This window comes from Ciconia boyciana, chromosome 10 (genome assembly GCF_034638445.1).
Source record: "Ciconia boyciana chromosome 10, ASM3463844v1, whole genome shotgun sequence".
NCBI classification, from domain to species: domain Eukaryota; kingdom Metazoa; phylum Chordata; class Aves; order Ciconiiformes; family Ciconiidae; genus Ciconia; species Ciconia boyciana.
The window spans coordinates 38,978,311-39,003,695 of NC_132943.1; the positions used below are offsets into that span (position 1 = coordinate 38,978,311).

General features: G+C 39.6%; 1 protein-coding gene across 9 annotated transcripts in view; it reads right to left on the reverse strand.

Moving 5' to 3' along the window:
• Positions 1-25,385, reverse strand: part of KANSL1L (KAT8 regulatory NSL complex subunit 1 like) — a 69,336-nt gene that overhangs the window by 41,027 nt on the left and 2,924 nt on the right. For 3 of the 9 annotated variants that reach the window (XR_012044505.1, XM_072875486.1, XM_072875484.1), the window contains exons 2-5: positions 23,923-24,128; positions 20,029-21,146; positions 4,477-4,618; positions 443-640 (exon numbers count right to left, since the gene is read on the reverse strand). Coding sequence is in view for 8 of the 9 variants with exons in the window: in XM_072875486.1 (XP_072731587.1) it covers positions 443-640; positions 4,477-4,618; positions 20,029-21,146; positions 23,923-24,000 (1,536 nt within the window). In the remaining variant the exon portion in view is untranslated. Of the gene's footprint in view, positions 1-442; positions 641-4,476; positions 4,619-20,028; positions 21,147-23,424; positions 23,470-23,922; positions 24,129-25,385 lie in introns of those variants that run through there. The other 6 variants (XM_072875485.1, XM_072875490.1, XM_072875487.1 and 3 more) reach the window with 6 other exon arrangements.

The window sequence follows — 25,385 nt, forward strand, 5'->3', positions numbered from 1 at the left end:
GCTCCTAACTGGAGTCCTATGATGCTTGAAAAGGCAGACCAACAATTATATTGTGTTGGGGCTTTTTTTTTTGTTTCAAGTGCAACATACCTCCATCTTCAGCTGCACTCTTTCATCTCACATTAAGTATTTCCTGAAACAATCTGTGGCAACTCTACATTGAACCTAACTATAAAGGAGAGGCAGGTTTGTGGATAGCTATTAGAAGTGGTTATGTGGCCGCTTTGATGGAAACAAAGCGGTAACACAGACACGTCAGAAATAAAAGGTTAATTTGTAAACCTGGTGTACAATGTAGTTATTTAAGCCCTTCAATTCATCAGCACCCACTTTCGGGACTGGAAAATATCTTCCTTTTTGGAAGCCATCACCATGGAACCTACCCTGTTTCTGAAGTAAATCATTTGGCTCCATTGACCGTTCAGTTTTTATTTTACTTTACCTGTTTTTCTATGTTTCGTAAAAGCAGGGTAGGACTGCTGGGTGACATTTCAAAGTCATGCTCCGGCAAAGAATCCTGTCTCTCAATGGCAGCTTGCGAATTCCCTGTGGCGTTTAATAAAGCTTCTTGGTCTGTCAATTGTATTTGCTTCTTCAAAATGTCTTTTGGAAATGGGAATTCTTCTAAGATCACCATCCCCTAGACAACAGCAATTGAACACAGTTGGTTGACAACGGATTAACCCTCCTAAATCATTTTTAAGGGGCAGTCGAACCTGGCACATCCCCCTTAAATCCTCCCAGCAACTCTTTGGAGTACTTGGACTACATCTTAAATACACTTAACAGCTAAAATATAGAAATAGTAAGTATTTTCATGAATGAAAAGCTGCACCGTTTATGCTACTCCTTATAACAGCAATCACTCTAGTGTTATACCACTGCTTAAACATCTGTGCCAAAATTCAAATCAGAAATTCATACTTATTAGAGCAACTATATGATCATTTGCCTGCTGATTTAAGAAGAGATTTTTCTGTAAGAAACAACCACCCTTTGATTTGAAGTTGGTTATAGTCTTTGCAGCCAATAAATTTTGCGGAGGCATTCTAAAGTGCTCTATTTTTCTCTTTCCTATCCATGTTCTCAGCAAAACATCAAGGTTGTTATTTTTTATGTAGCAGAGATAGATACAATTCTAAACAAAAGCCTTTTACAATTTAATAATTGATTTTTTTTTAAGGTGAGCATTTTTAGAGTTTCATAATTACAGAGGTAACGATCCTAAATATTCTAGCAATCTCATTGCTTTTCAAGACAATCTGCACAAATGTGGTATCAGACGTGGTCTATTGCCTAGAATGTCACCTAATAAGATAAATATAACTTCATATGGTAGGGAAATAACGGAGTTTCATAAACGGAACTAGGAAAAGAATACCCCCATTGTGTTTTTCACATGACAGATTAGAAAAATAAAAGTGTTAAATACAATCCTAGGTAACATTTCGGTTTGTTTTAACAGCTTAAAATGTTAAACAAAAAATAAGCAAAAATAACTTTGTAACAGTCAAAACCAGTTCCTCAAACAGTCCCTTAATTTGTCATTATCTTGAGCAAATAAATTTAATACTCAGAAAAGGCTATCAAACCTCTGCAGGCTTTTTCCAAAGAGAAAGGGAAAGAACTTGCTTTTAAGTACTGACTGTTACTCAAATATCAAGTAGATATTGAAAGAATGGGACCATTCAATTACACTGCCTCAATTTTTTCTTTATAGTGAGAATATTCCACTAAAAAGCAAGGGAAGATTGTCATCATGTGAACACAAGGAACTCCTATATTATTTTTTTTAGCAAGACAGACTTCACCTAGGTTGTGGCTGCGGAAAATTAAGGATCCTGTAGTTTTACTCACACCTTGACTCCTGCCTCAGCAGCAACTTGCCCTAAAACATGACAGCAAGTCTCAAAGAGATTTCAAAGAGGAGACTAGGAGAAAACGTGAAATTGTCCTGTTCTTGTTGTGTCTCTAACTTATTCCCCTGCTTGAGTTACAAATTCAAAGCTGAGAACAAAGATATTTTCTCTAAAAACAAACATAGGTGCTTGAAAACTTGATTTAGTGCCCAAAAGGGGCACAGACATTCTGCATTTCCATCAAGTCAACACTAGATTTTCCACATTCGTTATCAGGTAGTAGCCCATCATCTGTCCTTTTCCATTTACAGCAGATGGAAATGAATCCAGACAGTATCATACTACAGTCTGTAGACCAACAGCAGTTATAAAGCAGACAGTACATTCAAGGAAATTCAAGTATAGATCTAATTTCTATGTGCCACAACAGGGGGACAAGCTAGCTCAATAGCTTTAGACTCTTTTAGAATTTGAAATCTTTAGATCTTTTTAGTAAAAGAATCATAGGTCATGACCACAGAGAGAGCAAAAAAAATAATCCACAAAAACACAATTTCAGAAGTCAGAGGAATAGGAAGACACAGAGGAAAAGTGGTGAAAAGAGGGTGGGACACTCCCCCCCCCCCCCCCCGAATTTTATTTTTTTAAGTTGCAGAATCCTGTTGACAAGCACAGAAAGAGGAAAGCAGAAAAAAGAGGAGAAAAGTGACAGACTGTATGAAAAGGGAGAGATGGAATAGGTGCAAAAGAAAACAGGAAGAGTAAAGAATTAGAAGACTAATACTGACCACATAGGAATAATAAGTTAAATGGGTTACAACCAGTAGGTTTTGGCAATGAACTCCCTCCTCCCCCCCCACCTTTAAATGGAATTGTTTTGTTTTGCAGATATAAAATCTTTTAAATGGAAGGACTCTCAAAGACCCAGAGCTTCTACTTCGGTGTGCATAGAGATGGAGAAGACACAACGTAGCAGGGCAGAAAACTCCCACAAGTTAACCGTCTCCCTTCCTATTGCGTTATGGTGTTAGAGGAGTGGCATTTTGCTTGAAATCATTGTTCGCTGGCTATAAATCACATTTTTTTCCACTCAAAACACATGAAAAACACTCTGAAACCATTAAACACAGCATACGAATTCTAATGATATTGTGTAACTACTTTGCAGCCACTAAATGAAAACAAAGAGCTCTTCTATCAGCCCACGTGTCCTCCCGTAGCTGCTGCACTGGTGTACTACAAACACGTATACAAAAAAATCACAGCTGAAGAAAATACGTGTCTACTTTCACTATGGGACACAATGCAAAATACTAAATACCACAGCTGGTAAAAGGGGCATGAAGTTTGCAAAAAGGAATGTCACTAAAGATCTCCACCAGGAAGATGACTAGGCTCCAAGCCAACACACCACCTAATGTGAAGAAAATGCATGACTAAAAGAACGTTCTTTCTCTCAGTTCTCTGTTATTTATTTCTCCGTGTTCTGCAGCTCATGAGACCTATGCCACCCTAAAGGCTGATAGTTTTTGGGTGTAACAGTGTGCATGTACCTGGTATTTAGGACAACACTAAAGTACGAGCATTCTCACCCTTCATCAAAATACAGTATTTCCTTTCAGTTCTGTAGGCGCAGAAGCAGGACAGACCCTCAAACAAAGGCTCCTCCATTATTTTTTAAAGAAAAACCTGACTGGGGAAAAGTTGTGAGAAGGAGAGACAAAGTTGGATATGAAAAGAAGGGCTTTGAGGGCGAAAGGAGACGAGGGAATCATTTTTCTTTATGTGATCAGAGAGAAATGTTCTCTGGGGTGATTTCCCTCTCCTTTTTAACTCTAAGTCTCATGTTCAGCCACATAAAGTCTAAAGCATCTTCTGGCTCCTCTCCATCTGTGCTTATCTGACTCCAGCATAGATCAGACAATCTACATGAGGCTCATCAATGGAGAGTCAAAGAGCCCTCCTCTAAAACCCCTCACTATCACACCACCAGAGTTATCACAGGTTTTGGCTTCTTGCACATGAGAATGACCTGGGGAACCCATTAAATTGACAGATAGATTATTAATGTTTTAGGAATGTGACTTTCCCACTGTCTAGCCAGTTCGATTTACAAAAACTAGTGCATGAGTTACACACATTGGAATTTTAGTAATAATTAATCTTTGACCTGTTCAAAGTGCTGTACAAACATTAACTAGCTAATCCTCAGAATAAACATGCACTGTAAATAACAAAAAACCCCACCCTGAAACCCCACAACACAAAAATGAATAACCAACCATCCCATCTGAAAACCAAATCTTGCCTCTTCTGCAGAGGGAAAAACTAGTGTGATAAATGCAGCACCTTGTGCTGGGCCCCTGAAAGTCACTAACAAAGTCACTAACTATCACAGGTAAGAAGGTAAGAGTTCCCGACTCCCAGTCCTGTACTGATGCGTCTAGGGTACAATACTTTTTAGCTCCTGATGTCTTTCTCATTAACCTTTACATTAGGATACAAGAACTCTAGAGCAAAACAAACAACAACAACAAGGAACCAAATAAATAAACATTACAAGAAACACTGTCAAAAGATTATTTGAAAAGCCCATTTATGAGCTTACAGACAATACCTTGGTAGCACGTATCTGCCTGTGAAGGTCAGTTAGTTGTTGGATTTTGTATTCTAGTTCTGAAATCTGGGCTTGAAGCCATGTCCAACGGCTGCCAATTCTAGCTCTGTCTGCAAGCCACTTCCATTCAGAAGTATAGCTGCTGTGAAGACAAAATGCTGGTTAGTCCAAAAATAAAGATAACCACATTTGCACAAGAACATTTTTGACAGCTGCTCTGCCTCATGTTGCAAGCATCTTCGTTGCTTTCAGAAGATATCTGATTATACCCATCCAGTTTCACATCGGCTTATTTGTGTAACTACAGAACTTGCCCAAACCGGTACGATCAACGTTCACTGGCTATTCCTAGGCTAAGCTAGTTTTCTGTTCTGTATTATAAAACCCATAGCTGGAGAAACTACCAAACTATATCAGTTAATGCAGATTACAGATTTGTAAAGAATTACAGTAACTCCACCAGCAAGAATCCAAATTCTTACACCACACTTCCTCCCACAAGCTTCCACGAATATCGTTTGCTAACAATTGGAGTCTAATAAAACACCATCCAGCAATGACAAGCTAGATATCAAGTCACTGCCCAAAAACCAACTAAGTAGTTTAGATTTCTTTTATTCAAGCTATTTTATAAATATAACTGTGTCAGTTGTGTGGTATAGTTAGGTCACTCTTACTGCTGTTTACAAGTAGGTGTATTTTGTAACACAAAAGATATGCCTCCCAGTACTTGGCATTGTGATTAGCTTAACTCTATTATGCTAAATTCATCACTGGTATCAGCAAACATTACTTAACCTACATATTAAATAAATGAATGACATAACGGTACCACTCAACAAACACTCTTAATATCCAGTAAGTTTAAGCAACAGAGACAACACAATGCAATATTTTAGTATGCAACTTCCACTGGTATCCTACCATTAACTAAGTTTATTTATTTAAAGAAAATGACTGGTGTTTTTTTCCCACTTAAGTTGTCAAGTAGTTTGCCACAGCTAACTTAAAAGAACTATAAAAACAAAATCAAACTTCTTCTGGAAAAGAAGTGTTTTTACTCAAGTTATTGGGATAACTACTGGATCTAAATCCTGGATGACATTGTATGGTAATTTTTGCACAGGCAGAGTACGTGATCCCCTGTTCCCCAGGCAATTAAGAGTACTAAAGTATCACAAAAGATACAAGAAAAAGCAGATGCCACTGTATTGGCATAGGAACATCACACAAGTGCAACTGTTTCAATGCAGAATTTTGTGTCAACTACCTCAACAACCAAAGAAAGGTAATACATCACCCTGCAGAAGAAGCTAGACATTTCCTGGCATGAGTAGAGAATCGCCAAATTTGAGAATCCTAATATTTTCAGGGCAAATATTATAAAACATAATGTAACTCAGAATCTCAGAACTTTCAGTCTACTTTAGCTATCATAAGTAGTAAGAATAGACACAATCTCCAGTAGGTTACCTCTAAAATACATAATTTTCCGCTTTTTAACATAAATTATCTGCCCACATAATTTACAACCAGCTTAAACTCTCTCCTACACAGACAAAATGAACATAAGAAATTAGACAGGAGATTAAAACGTCCTGTTTAAATCCAGATTCTACATGTCAGCAAATAAAGTGGATTACCATCCAAAAGAAACTGAAAGAACTCTATAAATATATACCATAATATCTTGTTTACATTTTATATATTCTATTAGTGATTTTGTAGTAGGAAAAAAGGCATATGAAGTCATCTTGTGAATATCTGTTTTTCTGACAACCCCTTCTTATTTGTCTTTGTTTTCCCATTATCACCAGCACACAGTAAATAGCCTTGGCTACTTATGCTTTAACCAGGTCTTCTTGCCAAGAACTTCTCTGGGATTGACAGCTTTTGCACATTTGTGATTCTGGAACTCATAAAATAGTTTGCGGTGAAAGGGGGGGATCCAAATTCCTAGTTGGCCCAAGTCAGAGTTCAATTAAATAATGTGTTCACACAAGTGTGGTGGCTGGAATAGTTAGGATTTGTCTCAGGACCCTGGGATAGCAAAAAGCTAGTCCTAAGAAAGAGCTGCTTAATGAGGCTGTAACAAATCCCTTAGTTAATCATTTTAACAAAAAAAGTTAAATAGGAATAAAGATGATAAATGAGAAAAACCCAACAGGAGTGTTGAGGTGCCTATTTCTATTCCTTTCTCAAAAGACAAATGAACAAACAAACAACAAAACCCCACAAACCAGGACATTATAACAAGAAAGCCCAGGTGAAAGAAAATAAACCGCACTGACAGAATTACCTCCCAAGCTAGATGCAACAGTTTGGGAAGAAAGGTGAGCTATCCTCAAACAGACTGAGGAGGAAGGGGGAGCAAATGAGAAAAAAAAAAAGTGCCCACGCAGCTGGGAAACAAGAAGCGGAATGGAAAGGGCCAGAGCTGGTCTTACGTCACATACACTGTATGAAATCAGCATGTCAGTAAGGGAATCTATAACCAATACCAAACCACAGCAGATAACAGAACAGTTAAATATTGTAATCTTAAGACAAACAAATCATATCCTCTGTATATTACTGTCTTACATATAAAAAAAATCCTCTACAAAGTTACATCACAAGTTGTTTTTCAAAAACATGTTTGCAGTTTTTTTCTTAAACAGTATTAAATCTTGAATTAATTGCATTCACTGTTAAATATATTCTGTATATTTTTGCTTCATTCTAAAATACTATGCAAGTATTTCTTAAGGCTTTAAAGTGTACTATATAATTAAACTAACAGGATTTAATTACATTGTAATAACGATGTCCTTAGGCTCCTCTGCAAGGAATAGTTTCCACCGAACTAAGCAGAAACATTTTAAGCTCACGCCAAAGGAAGCAATTTTAGCTTCTCTCCCCTGCCAGCCCAGCCTGCCCCGTGCCCAGCGCCTGCACAAGCACTTGGGCAGCTACCCGGTGACATGTATTAGAGAGTTGCTCACGGTTAATTTTAACTTTGGAGGCAGGGTGAATGAAGCTAGTTTAAGTCTAGATCCCTTTCCCAGTTTTGATGCCTTGCAGACAGACAGACACACTTTCGCACTGCCACAAGGGAAGGGGCAGGAAGCTCAGGGCGAGGCAGCAAGCGTGAGCTCGCATTTACGGGATAGGAGGTGAGAGCACTGCTAAATTCTGTTCCCATCTCTGTCACTCACATTTGTTTGATCTTGCATTATTTATTTACCATCTTTGCCTCTAAGTCTATTTCTCTACAAACTATTTAGTAAACCTTGTAACTCCTCAGAGGAAGATAAAATCCCTATAAGCTATCCTCACACTCCTAAAGTGAGCTGTTCACATGCAAAGTCATATGGTCACTCAAGTGACAAATTGTAACCTACTATTGCAATTAAAAAAAAAAAATAAATCTCTAAATCTGTTCCTGGGAGTACAGCATAACATTCACTCAGTAAAGAAAGCTGTTTCAAGGTGGCACCAGTGAATTCATTAATTCTGCAAATCCAGAGAAGAAAAAAAAACCAAACCAACCACAAAGGGTTACAAAAATAACCAGGCCTGTTACTGAAGGAGGAAGTCAGAGCAGGTGCTGAAGTAGAAGCTCCTGCACTGGTTCTCTGTTGGGAATGAGACAAGAAAAATAAAAAGTTTCTGTCTGTCCTGCTTCCTGTGTGCTCCTTTTGCAAAGCACCTTTACCTGGTTTCTGTGCTTTCGACTTTAACATCATACATCCTCCACAGGAATTTCAAATTCGTTCTTCTGCTGGCAACTCAATATAAACCACGTTACATTTGCAAAAGTTTCTAATGTTCAGTGCTGTAGTACAGTGAAATATTAAACTTACGTATAAACTTACTGCTCTTGCAATGACTCTAAATCTGCAGATGACCTCCTGCACTCATCCAGGACTATTAGAATTGAAAGAGAACAGAGCAATACTGACTTTGTATGAATAAAACATCTCATTTAAGTTTCCCTAGAAAAACATGCTGGAATTGCATCAGAGGCAAAATTTGTTTCCATGTGAGATACTGGCTTGCATTTCCCCTGGTTTGATGGAACTGCAGGAGGTCAATCCTGCATAACTTGCAAAAGAAAAAAGAAAGAAATGCAGAAGAACAAACAAGCCACAAGAAGCACAGACACAAATGCAGACAGTCAAAGTATGATCAAAAATACAGCTAGGAAGCAGATGTACAGGCTGTACTGCGTCACCCCAAAGTATGGGAAAGAATTCAGCTGGGGATCATCAGCACCAGCAAAGCCAGTATTTGCTGAGACCGAAGAGGCAAGTGAAGAGCACTAAATAATATATTGCTATTGCAGTTAGTACTGTTGCTGGAACTGAAAGAAGTTTTTAGCCATGGTCTATGGACAGAATATACGGATGAACTCCTCAGCACTCTCACCTTCCCCAAAAGAGAAAAAAGAATTGAGAACAAACCATGTTTTTATGTAACCAAACCAACATCGGAGAATGCAACAGGACTATAAGAAGTATTTCCAGTGCCTCCATTATGTTGTGGGTGAGATTTATGTTTTCCCAATAGCTAAGATAAGTCTGTCCCAAAAAACAAAACCAGGCAACCTAACTGAGTGCAAAGGGGAACAGCTAACCAGAATAAAATTGCTGTGCTAGACACACACTGTTGTTTGGGTTTTGTGCGTGGGTTTGGGTTTTTTTTTTTTGTTTACAGGGGAGGAGAAGGGGTGGAATTTAAACCTTTTAGGCTTATTTTATTTTTACAAGCAAACAAAACAAGAAGACTGAAAAACAGTTCATAAATAATGAAGGAGAAACACAGTGGTGTTTAAAATGCACAAAAAATACAGAACCTGGGATTGATAGTAAGTATCCAGGAAAGTTGATTCAAATAGGTACGGTGAGCACAGAAAAGAGCATTCTAGAGCATGCTGCCCTGTGCCCAAGGCAAGATTCTCCACAAGTATCTTATATCCTGAAAATTAAAAGGAAACTGAGGCCTTCCAGCCTCCTAACTCCCAGGGAGAACAAGTAACATGCCCCTACCATGGCACATCTGCAGGGACAATGACAGGATGCTTCCTGCTGAACAGGAAAGGAGGATGCTTGCAACAGACCCACATCAAAACTCCAAAACACAGGTTTGCCATCCCAAAACAGTCTCCTTCCAAAAGGTTTGTTTCAAAGAACACGAACGTTTTCAAGTTACAACATTCTTAAACACGAACAAGCCAGAGAGCAAGGCACCCACATAGTGTGGGTGGAAAAAACTTCTCCAATTCCAAAATTCTGCATTAAACGTAAGAATGGCAGTTGTTCCTGACATCCCCTCACACTTACATTTCCACTTAGTTTCCTAACATGGTGTATTTTGCTCTTTCTGCCAGGCCACGTCCCCTTCCGTTTAATCCACACTGTTCTGGCATCCAGTTTTCAGATGATTTAGTCCTAAAGTAACCCCGTGGTCCTGACCTCAGCCATCCCTGCTGTTCATCTCCTCTTCTCGCTGGGAACTCCTGGGCTATCGGAGGCTTATTGCCAATCATGCGACAGTGAAGTATTTGGGAGCAAGAAGCAGCTCATAAACAACAGACTGATTACCCTCAGGATAAAGAGCTAATCATCTTCCTTTGGTGGGAGTCACTGAAAACAACGGCAGAAGTTTATCATTTTGATAAAGGACTCAACTCTGGAAACTGAAAAGCAAAAAATCAGAAAGTTCTCCAGATCTTTAAATTCCAGATATCACATGACTCACGATGAAATTCATGAGATTTAACACACTGAGAAAAAAAATCATACATCCCCCAATTCTCTTGGGAAGCTCACTCAGTTGTATAAAAATACAAAATAGTTCATATTAACCACACGGCACTCTCTTACAAATGCTTAACACAGCACACTAGTATGGTGGGGGTCCCCCAGGACCGGAGCTGCAAGCCTGTGAACTTCCTGAACTGCCCCTAATTTTACGCCAGCATTACAGTCTGTTTTCCTGTGACTACACATGGCAATGCTCAAAAAGCAGCTGGTCTGAATACAAGCATTTTCTTGCAAGCCATTAAGGTGAACGCAGGGCTTCTGCTACGTTCTGACAACATGTTGGTGAAATTCAACATGTCCATTTTTCTTCTCTCTGCAGACACTGACAGTTAATAAGAGATTACCTACAAAAACTAGGACATGGTATCATATAAGACATTTAAATTAGGTAAATTCAGGTATGTAGTGCATGTATTTCAGATAATCTTATCTAGATTTTACTCATGAGATAAAAATGCCCACTCCCAACAAAAACTTCCAACACTTGCAATGGCTGAACAAACATGTCCAACTATGAAATGACCCGTAAATGCTTTCTCAAGGACTAATGCTTCCAGCACACCTACTTAATGTTTGTTTTCAGAATGAACTAACTTCAGTTGCTGTTGAAGTATTAATTTCCCTGGACCAGTTAACTGTTAAATCCATAATGACCACATAATTAAAAAAACAGCGAGTGCTGTTTTATGAACTCAATCTCTTCTACGCATTCCAGAGTGCAAACAAGATGAAAACAAACTGCAACAAATACTGTCCTCTGGTATCATATCCGATCAACACTACACAACAAAACACTCTTTACTCTGACAGTTCACTATCAGCCGTTGCTCAGATCATCCAGGAGCACTCGCCGCAGACTGACTGTGGAGAGCAATATGGCACTGTTTTGTGACAACCAGCACCAAACCAAGCTAAGCACCAAAAAAAAAAAAAAAAAAAAAATCAATCAATTAAGGGAAGCTCTCTGGTACTCAAAATTACACTGCAATCTCTGCAAAGATCTGCAATCAGGTCATTTTTCTGGAGCCTCCAGGGCTGTTACCTTCTTTGGTGTTTAACAGAAATTTTTACCTGGCAGAGATTTTCCTCTGAAACACTACATGGCTTCAGAACAGATGGGTTACAGTTCTCCCTATCATCCACAGACATCGGCAACTGCTTACCACAACAATTTCTGGCACCCACACCTGATCCCACCATCTCTGACATACCGTTGCAATTTCATACTTTCAGAATTGCATCCAATAACATATGCTGATACTAACACATAATACGTAACTTATCTTCCCAAACCAAAAAACTTTATCCAGCTGAATGTTTCTGCTAAGCCATCAGGCCTGCAGAATTTATGCAGTAATACCTGAAATTATCAACCATAGCAGTGATTTTCCCTTGAAGAGAAAATTCATGGTACAGAACTAGAGTGAGGGAAAAACATTAAGTAGGAACAGAGTAAGATTTTTACATCTTCCACAAATAAGTTTAGAAGGGACAGTGGAAGAAGGGGAGAAGAGGAAAATCAAGATTCAGGAAAAAAAGGCTGTAAAATAATACTGAAAATATAAAAAGGGAAAGTCTCTGCACTTGGATACCCTAGCAAAGGAGAAATTTCATAAGAATTTCACAGTGGAGCTCTATATGCTCCCTCATCTGAGAAATCACATCTTCCAAACTGATGAGATGCCACAGCCAGTACTTGCCTGCTACAGAGTTCCTGCAAAGAATCACAATATTACTACAGGTTTTATATTACAAACTGAACTGTTACACATGCACTGAATTGTTAACTCAATTTAGGGCTCAACAAAATAAATTTAAAATTCAGCTTCTTAAAGCAGTGTTGTCTGTTACTGTGCTGAACTTTTCCAATGGCTGGCTTCACAACCTGGTAGGTGCTTTTCATCTTCAATTCTGTTTACATAATTTTTTAGAGCTGTTAATGATAAAAGGCCAAATTGGTTGGTGGAGGTGGGGTCAGTTAGAATATTAACTGCCCAAGAAGTAAAAACCTGCAAAAGGTAAACAACCAGGACCATTTCCTCTTCTAATAAAATAAAACAAATACACTGCAAAATGCATATCTGCTAATGCCTTTTGTTAAAAATATTTTTAAATGAATTTTTAAGATTCCATTGGCTCCCCCAGCATCCCAGCTTCTTCCACTAAACCTCAGCATGCTGTAGATCACACCAACGTGGAGCAGAGAAGCAGGCAGAGCTAACGTGCAAAGAAAGAAACTTCAGGAATACCAGGGCTGCCTGGAAACAAGCTTCTTTTCTTGCTTTTGAAATGGCACAACATCAATAGACTAACAACAAAATACCAGGAACACAGGCCTAGAAATTCTCTGCAAGTATTACACAACTGCCCTTGAAAAAGAAACCAAGAAAGTAGTGCTACCTCTGGATCCCATGCTCAACATAAAGTAAGATAGAGCTTACAATATATTCCTTTAAAGATATGTGCAAAAGGAACATTATTACAGCACACAAGCAGCATATCAATGCTGCCCAGCCACTGAAGTTGGTTCCCAAATTTGTACATGTATTCTTACAAGGAATAGGTGGGTATGGTATTTGTGCAACATCTAACTCGAGCTTGTAAATAATTTCATTCTAGCTGTATATAGTATCAGATTTCAATGTAAAAATGGATACGAAGCATATCCTTTTTTGAGACTTTTTGGATAGACAACTAACAGTTGATCCAGAACTTGCATGCCAGATGCACTGGAAATCATCAGCAAGTTTTTGGTAGAGGAGGGGCTGCAGCCCTGCATGTGCCTTCTGTAAGGTGGTGTGAGCAGTGCACCCACCACGTGTGAGGGGTGCTGCAGGGAATGGGCTACCAGGAGAGCTGGAAGGACCCCAGACCGTTCCTCTGGGTGGGAGGGCAGTGGGGCAGAGCTGGGATGGGTCCGCTTCAAGCCCTGAGGCCTGAACGCAGCCCACCTGCGGGACCCAAAGGAAGCTGGAGAGGGGCTGTGCTGAGCGTGAAAGCCTGGTGGGGGTGAGCCCCTAGCAGTGCTGCCACAGGGCAGCCCGAGAGCTCAGCACCTGCCCTGGGGACACAGGACACCCTGGTACATCAGAAACCGAGTCCTTTGGGCCCCCGCAGTTGGTGTAAGCATGCTGTGTTAAGTAACAGAGGAGCAACCAAACGGTACTTGGCTGTCTGCTTTGCAGGGCAGGGATGGAGTTTGCTACGAGGTTAAACCCTACAGGCCAGTCTGCAGGGACAAGGGGTGGAGAGTGTAACGAACGTAGGTTTGAACAGTTGCAACCTTCTTGGTTTGGGTGTTTTATAGGAGCTTGGGGTGAAGTTTCACTGAGTTTTATTGCTGCCCGGTCCACCCCCATGGGCTGGGAGGAAAGGGAGTTTATAACGCACATATATTCAAACACGCATGTTCAGGTTCATTTGTTTTCAACACCAGAAGCAGTAATTAAAAGTTTGCTTAAGTGGAAATTAAGTTGATTTAAATCCCCCAAAAGAAAACTTTTTCTCACCCACAACAGCTAGGTAAAATGTTTGGATGAAAATAAAATCATTTACAGCTATTTCAGTTTCAATAAAAAAGAGCACAGGTCAATATATTTAAATCCGACATCTAAAGTTACATTCCTAACCCATATTTAGCAGTATGAATGAAACCCTGTTACAGGAGAGCATTCCTATTTGGGGAAGTCTTTACGCACACTTTTTATTTCATGTGAAAAGGAAAGCATTTAAATGATTTTCTGTATTGGGGGCCCACGTACACTGATTTTCAAATGCACTGGATGTATCCCTTCGAAGTAGCTTCTTATGAAAACAATGTTAACTATTAAATGAAATAATGCTGCCCTCACTTCACAGGATGTTATAAAGACAGTTTGTTGTTGTTTGTAAACAAATCTTTTAATTAAACCAAACACATTTCACAGCTTAGCAAAAGAAAAAAGCTAGCCATAAAACACCGATTAATCAGCAGTTAACATCAAGCACCTTCAAGCACATGAAACTCTTCTTGATCTACCATTTAATTAAGCATGTGAGGTTATCATGTATACACATGTGTCTGATTATTAGTTTTTTCTATTCTACTATACTATGTGGAGTGCGTATTAAACTGTCATTCAGAAGAGTAATGCCAAGTTTTTATTTAATATGCATTCAACACCTATCTAACTCAAAAGCTTTGACGTTCCTGGCTCTGAGATTCCCTTGCAGGTTACAGCTTGTCAAACCTTCTGCCTTTCATTAAAACCTTTCAGTCTGCTTTCAGCAGCTGCAAAAATATTAATGTAATTACAGGTTAGAAATCAGGATCCTCACTCACAAGAACATTACTCTGGTATTGTGAGAAGGAAGTCTTGCTCGAAAGCAAGTTATTACTGCTGCACATCAGATCTCCAAAGAAAAACAGTAGATGCATGTGGGACCCTAAAGAAGTTGTAAATCCATCTTATGGAAATCCAACCAAGTGAGGTTGAATATATTCTGAAATAATACATGTATCCCCAGAGTGAAAACAGAAGGTAATATAAAGCTAGCTTTTCTTTCATTCCCTGGTAACAATTCTCCTCCCACATCCTAGTGACATGGGCCAAGAATTGAGAGAATGGAATTCATGAAAAAGCAATGTATAAAACATTTTGAAAACAGCATATTATTAGCACCTATGAATTTATACTTATTCAAAAGCCCTCACATTAATCTTATATGCAAATAAGACATTTCCCAGACTTGTAAACTAAAAAGGTCTTAAAAACTGGAAACAGTTGGGGTTTTGTGCTTAAGAAAAATGGAGAGCAGTATTTAGTCCTGGCAGACTCTCTTCCTCCCCCTCCCAAAACCAGAATCCAGTTCTGATATGAGGTATGAAGCAAAATTACAGCTCAGAGTGGAAAATTAGGACCTGATCTTGCAAAAACAAACAGCTTTCCCTTATAATGTGTCTCAAAGACATGCAATAAACCCTAGCCCTTAAGCAGTGCCTTCTATAGTGAGGCCTGCAGAACTGCATTGATGTTGCTCAATTAGCCATGAGAAAAAATGCTAGGAAAAATGGAAAATAATCTAGAACAAACAGATTAGATCTGGAGATGCTAGACATAATATTTTCTTCCTTCCTGTCTTCTCTCTGCCTTACTGCTTCCCTCCCCACCAAGTATTTGTTGTAAAAGCAGATTTCCCACCTTCTTTCTTTCCAACTAGCAATCTAAGGGGAAAAAAAAAAAGGGGGAGGGGGGGGGCGGGGAAGGAGAAAGGTTTCCTATCTCTGCACATTCATTGTAAAAGTTTCCAGGCACAATAAACCCTGTGGGCATGGAAAAATACAACAGTGCTTCTTCGTCAGGCTTGAGGTTGCTGGAGGATAATCAGTAAAACATGTCTTTCAAAAATCAGAGGGAAAGCATGAAAATATTTCAGAAGGAAAAAATCCCACCAAATGATGCAAAAGGACTGTATTCAGATGGGAGAAGGAGGATTGGGGAAAGAGGGCACAGGACTTTTCTTGAGTAGACAGAGCTACTTATTTTGCAGAAAAAAATCTATCGTAAGCAGCTTTTCTCTCTAATCAATTAGGTACCTGCATTACTATTAGATGGAGCGAGCAGCTGTGCCTTTGAAGAACCCCGGTGATGTATCTTTTGATTCTGGAAGATCATTCACGTAGTGCATGTAGAAGAAAAACTCTGTACCCTGCAACTTTAAAGGTTTCCCAAATAACCACCTCAGCATCAGACTTCTTTGTGGTACATTGTAAACAACCAGAACTTCTAACCTCATCAGGTACACACACAAAATACATGAATAAGGATGTAGAGTTGGCCTGGAAAGACACAATACATAGCTCCCAGAGCAGAGCTGTGTAGCTGAAAAAACTTCAAGCTCACATCCTCCCCCAAATCCCCTTGTTTGAAATTTGTGACCATTTCTGCAGATAATCTTCCATCTTCGTGAACCACAAAGAAGATCAACAAGTTCCAAGTAAACTCAGCTGGTGAAATGTTGTCTATGTTGCATTTCAAGTGGTTGATGTTAGTTTTGAATTCCTGAAGGAATTACTTATGCTCAGCTTTGTGATGTCCTCCTCAGGCCCTTTGACGACTTCGGTTGCTAATGCCTAACAGGGAGGTAGCAAACAGCACCCAACATCTGCCTTTGAGAAACCAGAGAGAAGTACCACCATATCCCCTGTGTAGCGTCTCGGGAATTTCCTACACCCAAAGGCTGGAACAGTACTAGAATACACTACAAATTACTGATGGAAATTTGGTGCTTTGCCTAAGAAACCTTCCATGAAAACTGGCAGGTTAAAGACATTCATGAGCTGACACTAGCAGCAAAATGACAAAATTCTTGAAAAGAGCCAACTGTTTTTTAATGTTTCTTTTTAGCAAATACTCAAAGGACCAAATGTGTTTTGATTAAGTTCTTGAAATGGGATGAGGCTTTCCAATTACTCTAGCAACTAGGGAAGTTCAGTAAGTACTTCTTATTGTCAACTAGAAGAATTGCCTTCACCAGCAGACCAAGGATCTTTCTTGTCTTGAGGACAGCACCTATGTAATGCACAAGGGATGAACAATGGTCTAAATATCTTGTAAGAGCTATTTGCAACTAAACAACAAAGGTATTGAAATAGATGGATAAAGACAATCTTACTTGAGACAGAAAGCACCGAGATACAGCTCAGAAGAGCTTATGTCAACACTCATTGGGCAAAACTCTTTTCAGGATAATAAGAATGAAGAGGTTCAAAATGCTAAAAATAGCTCCAGGTTTTTCCCTACCGTGAAGAATTGGAGCCAGAATCAACTTCTCCCTCCTGATGGGAAACAGACTGTTCTCAGGTAAACATGGTAACTGCAGGTTCCTCCCCCCTTGCACATTGGATTGACACCTCCTCCCCCCCGAAAAAGGATAAAAAGCACTGCAGTCATAGCCACCAGCGTGATTATACCCTCAAGTTAAATGAAATCAGTATACTGTGATATAGACAAAACCAAAACATTTTTCCCATTCATCACTGCATTAATAGAATCTTACAACATCTACAGTTAAGTATTATGAAGAATATCACAGAAGAAGAGTCTTTCCAGCTCAGTAAAAGTCTTCACTGTGAAAAATAAGTCACAGGCGAGGAAATGAGTATTCTCTCACCCACATGATCACATTATTTCTGGAAAGCACTAAGAGTCAATTCCCTAGGAGAGAAAGGTATTTCAAAGAATATAAATCCACTTAGCAGAAATAAAAATGGATGTTAATTCTGTTTGTTTCTTTTGTCCAGGTGAAAGGCAATCCAAAAAGCCTTAAAGTCGTAAAGCTCAAGAAAGAGCAAATCTCAGCAGCTGCACTGCTGAATAACTGATTTACCTTTGTCACCTAAAAGAAAAAGTGAAGCCTTTTAGCCACAAAGACAAATCTGAGGAAAGTAGGAGAAATGAAAACCATTCCAAGCTGAAGATAATGATAAATTGAAATAAGAGACAGCCTGTCCTCACTGCAATGTTAATTCAAGCATTGCCTCAGCCTGTGCACGCAGACAAGAGTCTTCTGCTTAAATTAGGTAGTACTTTAACTCTGAGCTTGCCAGCCCAGCAGCACAATTCAAACACCAGTGATTCTTGCACTGTCAATGCAGCAAGGCCTTAGCTAATGCACATTGCTAACCTCGTCACCACTGCTGCTTGACTGCTGTTCAGCACTAAGAACATAAAAAAGGGAGGAAAAAAAACAGCCCACAAATAAAGGGTTGCACTGAGTCAGACTATAGATGATCTACCCAGTCTCCTGCCTCTTAGCAGTGGCCAAGATTACAGTCTTACACAGGGCAGGCACGGAGGGAGCAGTGCTTCTCCAGAACACTCACTCGGCTGCCAGCAACAGCAGCCTGGGGATTTCCTGAGCCAAAGGTGGTGTCTTTGTACCTAATAATCCTCTGTGGATTTTTTCGTCAGTGCAACAAAACAAACTGAGTTAGCCTTCAGTGGAAAGATAACTTAAGGAATTCAAAAACCACAAGAAGAAATAAAGGTAAAGGACTGGCAGGCAGAGTTAGAAACTCGACTGTCCCTGGCAAGAACAAAAAAGAAAACCCTCGCACAGAACTTCGGTCCAAGTTTTACATTATCCACTACCCTTCAAGAATCAAGAGTTTCTCATCAGTTTTTCTTTTTCAGTTCATGTAATCACAAGATAAGAATCTTAGAGGCAGAGCTATTACTCAGAAGTTCAAACATATCAGCTAGGAAAAGAATGTGGATTCTCCTACGCTGGGAAGTGCCAAAAATGCTGTTTTTTCATTAAAATATTTCAAAAGGAGAACAATTCTTTTGCAAACTCAAATATTTAAGGTGATCCTAACTTAGCTGGCAAGTCATTATGCTTTGGTTGGACTTTAGTACAGTATTTACTATTCTGACAATATGTAAAAGAAAATGAATACTAATTTTTACTTTGTACTTTTTCTCCTCTCTGGTTTCCAGGCCTACAGAGTTTAACGAAACGCAGCAGTGATTTGATACAACCATGCTATACTGAAGCTATAAACACATAACAGGGCACTGCTCTTTTCCAATTTAAGATGAACCTTCCTTGATTTCTTCTGAACATTATGCTTTTCAAGAAAAAGACCAACAAATATATGTTTTTAAATATTTATTCTTCCTCAAACACCAGTGTCACTCAATGCTTTCTAGACACTCCCTAAACAGCAGAGAGTGTAAGAAGAGATCAGGAAACACAAAACCGGTCCTGACTTCAAGTGCTAGAAAGGTAGGTGCCATGAGGCTCCTACCAAGCTGCTGTGTTCGTGTGAAGCTCTGTTCCATGTCTCACTGTCCCAACTATTACATCCTAACAGACCTTAAGACACACTCTGTTCTCTCCAGCTGTAGGAAGGGGAAAGCAGCCGTCCTTTCACTGTTTTCTAAAATTTCTTGACCAAAGAGACTGTGTTAATAGTGTAGCAAGGTAGGGAAAAAAAAAAAAGAAAAAAAGAAGCCATACAACCATCAGGGAACAATTTTACTATCTACTTCTCTTACCCACCACTGATTCCCAAAGCTACAATAATTTGTACTGACAGGATCCCTGTCAATTCAAGACAGTATTAGTTAATGATATTAATTTCCCTCTGGTTCTTCTTGAAAAAGATACCGGCAACAATAAAAACACCACTGCTAGCTTCATTCACAGTAGCAGAACAACTTCAGTAAGTAAATTAACATTTTTTTAAGTTATAATTCAAAGAACCAAACTTTTTCAATATACAACCCCCAAATAATGGATGGCTTGACACCTGCATCAGATGATCATTTTTACTCTTTATCACATCATAGTGGATTTCAAGACCCTAACATTGACTAATTCTTAATAACTCCAGAATAAAATCAAAATTATTTTCATACCAGCCAAAAATATCATTTACAGCACTGCTATCACTATTTGATTTACAGCACCATCTGAGTATTGAATAATTAGCAGTACTAATGTAATGCAAACTGATAGAGTGCAGTACAAAATCTAGCTCTCTACAGTCTAGTAAAGTAACTGTTCCTTCTAATGCTGTCATTAGAAGTTCTTACTTTCTGCCTGGCCAAACCTAGCTCACACAGGCAGTCCTGCTGATTTCAGTAGGACTATCTATTGAGTGAGGTTACTCACACAAGAAGGAATCTGCAGGTCCAGACCCTTCCATCTTGATTTATAAGCATGAAGCACATGAGTCTAGCAGGAATTTAACACTTACGCTTCCACAGTTGTTCTTACAGTCTGTTCCTCACCATCTTCATCTGAGCTGCTACATGTTGCATCAGAGTCCAGATCCCTCTCCACACGAGACAGCAGCCCTCCAGTAGAAAGTGCAAACCCCCGGATTTCACCTGGTGCAACGCTAACTCCGTTCTGTATGTCCGTACTCGAACTACTCTCCAAAGTAGTTGCGTTGTTTTCTGGCCAACCTTCAGTGCATCTGAGGGAGCTACTGCTCAGAAATCTGGTTGGCTCATGGAAAACCTTCATTCTTTGTAGCTGATGTTTCACGAAGCATTTCAGCTGCTGATCACAGTGTTTGATAACGTGCTTTGCCAGGAGCATTTGTAAACGTTTCTGAGTTCTTTTGGCGCGACTGATTTCCATCTGTTGCTTAGTGACACACTGGAGTAAGCGAGCATACACCTCCTCCGGGGTGCAGCTCAAAATCCCTTCTGAAGGCCCGTGAAGAATTTGGTGCAATAAATCCCCTTTTATTGTTTCAGTGCAGACTTCCAAAGCCCTACCCAAAAAACCATTCTTCTTGTACCATTTACCATTTAAAAGCTGCATTTCTTCTGCATTACTGGATTCAGTTACATTTGAATCCAAAAGTCTCTGCGTATCTGCCAAATTCGGAGATGTGGTCTCTGAAAATGTTTCCCCTTTGACCTGTTCCTCAGGTTCTGAATGACTAATCTGACCAAATGATGTGTCAGCACCATTATGTAATGAATTTCTCATCTTGGAGCAGTCGGGCTGTCCCGCTTTCGTTTGCTTACCGGTTTTGTTGCTAAACGCAGAATTTGTACTCATTAACAAGACAGACTGATAGCACTTGGAGGATGGTGGAGAACCAAAATGCTGCACACTGAAGATATCATTCCTGAGGCTGGGCTCAGCAGTGGGGAACCCCAGGACTGAGCAAGTAATCTGTGCGATGGAGTCCTCTTTTATCTTCTCTTCCACTGCTCTGGAATTTTCCATGCACAAAGCTGTATCAGACTCCATAGCTCTAGAGGACAAAGAAGGTGACAAGTGGATACCATGACCTTTTGTGGCTGCCTCTCTGAGGGCTGGTGTCATTATAGCTACGGTAGGTAGTTTACAGCAAACCTGAAAATAACATGGGCCATGTAAATTTTCTCATTTTCATGACATGGTACAAATACAACAACTCTGTCAGATATTGCATTCTTTCAACATTTTTCAAAGATTCCATAAAAAACGACATTATCTAAAGAACACAGATAGGCTACGCTCCCTCCCAAGTCAAACAAGAACACTCTTTCTGTTTTTTCTTTATTTCATTCAGAGGTTGTTCCGTGTGCAATGAAAGCCTTTACCTCTCGGGAGTAAGTGTTTATACCTCATTGCATTTCTGATCCTATCAGTCTGAGAAATACGACTCACAAAGTTCAAGGCTATCATCTAACCTTGTCCAAACTGAAAAACATGGCCATAAGCCACGTGACAAGGATGCATTTTAAAATATGTCTGTGAGTGTATGTATATGTATATGCACACACACAGAGATGCACGTCTACACATTCCCACCCCAGAACTCTGGCTGGATTTTATTTTAATCTGCTCTGGAGATAAGTTACTTTTTGAGTTGCATTTGGTTTCCATTCAAGTATTTTTTTAATACTTAAATGAGTCAACATGAGCAGTATCACAGAAATGGGAGCTATTCAGCTACCTATTACAAGTTCAGCAAAACAGAACACCTACCACATGATGAAACACTCTGAAATAAACTCAGAGGCAGTATTGGGAGATATGTATTTAATGTAAATCTATATAAAGCAAGCATTTGCTTAATTAATTTATTATATATTCTCATAAATACACTGTAGAAACCAATCATCAAGGCTAATGCTTTAAAAACAGAGAACTGTAAGTTCTAAACGTTTCCTAAAAAATCCTTCCTGTGCCTTTGTATCCAGTTCTTCTTTATTCATCAGGCACTGCCTGCATAACACAAACAATATTATTTGATAACAATTTGAGTAAAGACAGTTTTCCTTTACAGACCCTTTTGCCTGTGGCTTGCAATAGCTTAGATGAAGGGTTCCCAAACTCCGGCATCAAAAGACCAGTGTCAACCTTCCCCACTTCTTGTCAGTAGCTATGCTGCCATGTCATACTGTATCTATTCCACAGCCTACAGGGCAGGAATCACTGCCTTACACTGTACTTTCAGCTTTGTTTAGGAGATGGGTAAATAAACCCAATGAAAGATTTAATTGAACATGGCCCGCAGAAGCCTGGAAGATAAGCTACTGTCCGTTCTTCATTAAGAAGCTAGAGACAAAACCAGAAACAATAAGAGAGCAGTAACAAAAGTGAGTGTAGCACAGTAATTCCACAGTAAATTCTCTGTTTAACCAGTGTGCTAGTTGAGCAGCATTTCCATTGCCCTCCTTTTAATGTCTTCAGTTTCTTTGATCTCCACAGCAACTGCCTAGTTCAGCAATTTTCAATGCACAGATCCCATAAGGGGTCAATGATTCTGAGACTGCCACATATGGATCTTAAGAAAAGCAAACTCCCTGTCTGAAGCTTTAGCTTGTTTATAACTACAGGTTTTACGCTGAAGGTACAAACATTAAAGGGAGATGTGGAAACCTAAGGAGCTGAGAAGTACCAGTCTGGATACTTTCTCCTTAACCCTCAAAACATGAAGAAAAATATAAAGAGCCACATGCTCTGGTACTGCCTTAACACTCTCCGTATGCTTTCTTCACCTTTTATTGCTCCATGTATACTTCAACCATGAGGTTCTCATGTCTGTACATCACCTACCCAGCATCACAGGGACCAGGTTTGGTGGTCCTAATGCTAATCCTCAATGATACTATTAAAATCCCCAGGATTTTAACCTTTATCAATGAGGCAATAACTTCAGACTATAGAGGAATTCAGCACAAAGCCCTCCCCAGTGGACAGTCGTTCAGCAAGAGCCCCGTTACTAGGATCGGACAGGGAAATGCACTGATGAGAGCTGGAGCCCCAAATCTCAAAGGCTCTGGTGAGTCGGAGATGTTCTCAGCATCCAGCTGACTCGTAGCTTTGTGTCTTTCCACTCTTGTAAGAGCTAGCAGGCACAAGAATTTTTAAATCCAAAGGAGTATGGATCCAGGCACCTATGCCTCCCCCCCATAGCACATGGCAAATAACTATAGTAAGTCAAAATTATTTAGCATGGCTAAAACATAAGGGGGAGAGAACTGAAGCCCACACTTTCTCTGTGGGGCTACTGTGAACTCAAGGGAGCCCCCATGTTAGATCTGTCCCTGGGAACTCCAAGTTCTCTCCGAAGAATGCTGTCAGCCTCATATCTACATACACTGAGCAATGAGTTCATAACTGTTCCAACTTTATCATCTACCTTCCTTAGCCCAAGTGGTTCAACAGTCATAGATGGCTACTCCTGAAAGCCAGGAAACATCCACACACAGTAGAGCTGCTGCTCAAGCAAAGGAGAAGTTTGGAGATGTGTATCTCGCACCTATATGAAGATGGAGGCTATTCAAAAAACTGTCAGCACAAAATTTTCAGAATGCTGTGTTTTAGCTTGATCATATTCTCTCAAATACTACATACCCTTCTGGTACAGTTTCAAATTTCCTAAATCACAATGAATACCATTAGCAAATTATTTTAAGGGTTTTTTTTTACTTTGGGGGACTTTTTCCCCCTCTGTTTTAGGGGAAAGAAGGGAAGAAATCAAAGTACCCTCAAACTGAACCACAAACATTAAACTAAAGAGCACTGACAAACCACTGACTAATTAGGAGTTCCTGACAGAAGACACTTAAATTACAATATAGCTAAAAAAATTAATAAAATGCTTTTGAAGAGAGACATCGCTCAATTAACCCCTTACCCAGCAACTTGCAAACTTCACACGATGTTTCTGCCCTGAAGACAGTCGTGTGAGACACTTCAGGTGTGTTCTCTTCATTTCAGTGACATCAAAAAGACTTTATAAAAGCTGGTACTGTCCCAGCCTCCAGTCCTTGGCATTTCTCCAAGAAGTTCACACACACACACACAAAAAGTCACTGGCATATGAGCAAAACAAAGTATCAGCTGCAAAAAAAATTAAAAACAAATTTTAGTACAAGTACTTGGCTCGATGAGAATTGTACAATTTTCATTTTGACACATTTTATTTCATTTTGGCAGAAAGCAGCAAAAAGAATTTCACTCCACCCTTATTGGAAGTGAGTTTCCAGAGCCAAACCTATTATCTTCGGGGCTGGGGGGGGAAGCGCAGAGGGAGGGAAGACAAGTACTGCAACATGGTATTCAGGAAAAGTCTGTATTTTCATTCTGGGAAAAGTTTTTTTGTCATAGGTAAACCATTTCAAGGATTTTTTCCATTGTGTACTACTTGAGGTTTCAAAACCAGAACAGCTGAAATGCTACTAAACTGGCAAGCAGTTTGATTTTCATCTGCTGAATACGTACTCCACTTGAAAGACTAAAAAGTATTGTAAAAAGAAAAGCTGACGTAAAATAAGTACCGGGGAAGGGAAGAAACAAGTACCAGACACGCACAGTACAGCAACTGATGTTTAAAGTGACTTTATGCTTATCCTCCCCTAATGCCTTAATTTCCCAGGAGGATCTAGCCAGGAATTGCAGTTTACCACAGCCCAAGGGCTCCCCCCACCAGCACCCTGCTCCCTTCTCTCACCACAGCTACGGGTCCCTAATCCCCAATGACCCCTGTTCCTCTTCGGCTCCTCTCCCCCCTGCGATCTCTGCTTATTTCTTAGTCGACATTTCCACGTTATACCCTTCTCTACCAGGCCTACCTCAATGGAATTTGTCTAAATCCTGAAACTAGTGTCTTAATGTTGGTAATTAGCAGCACCCTATTAAAATAAACACAACAAAACCCAACCACAAACCTGCCTGCACACAGGGTGGCATTCCCTTCCAGCTTTTGTATATAGTCCTTCCACTTTTTGACTCTTCCCCTCCTTGCATAACACTATCACTTTTGTTACACAACACTGCAGACAATGTTTTGGGGGATTTTTGCTTGGGGGGAGGATTGTTTTGTCTTTTAGTGGGTTTTTTGTTTGTGATCGTTTCCTTTTCAATGACAATAAAACTCCATTTGCAATTGGGGTTCTTAAGACTCCTCTGTACCAGCCTTCTCTCCTTGTAAATTGAGTCGTCTTTCATCATCCCAAACACATGAAACTTTCTTGTTAATAATGAGATTCCTGGAGACCAGGAGAAGATTTTTAAATTTACTATTTTTTTTTGCTTTCAAATTCAGGGGCCTACAAATAACATTTCGAATTAATACAGCTGTTTCCAGTTTATTCATAG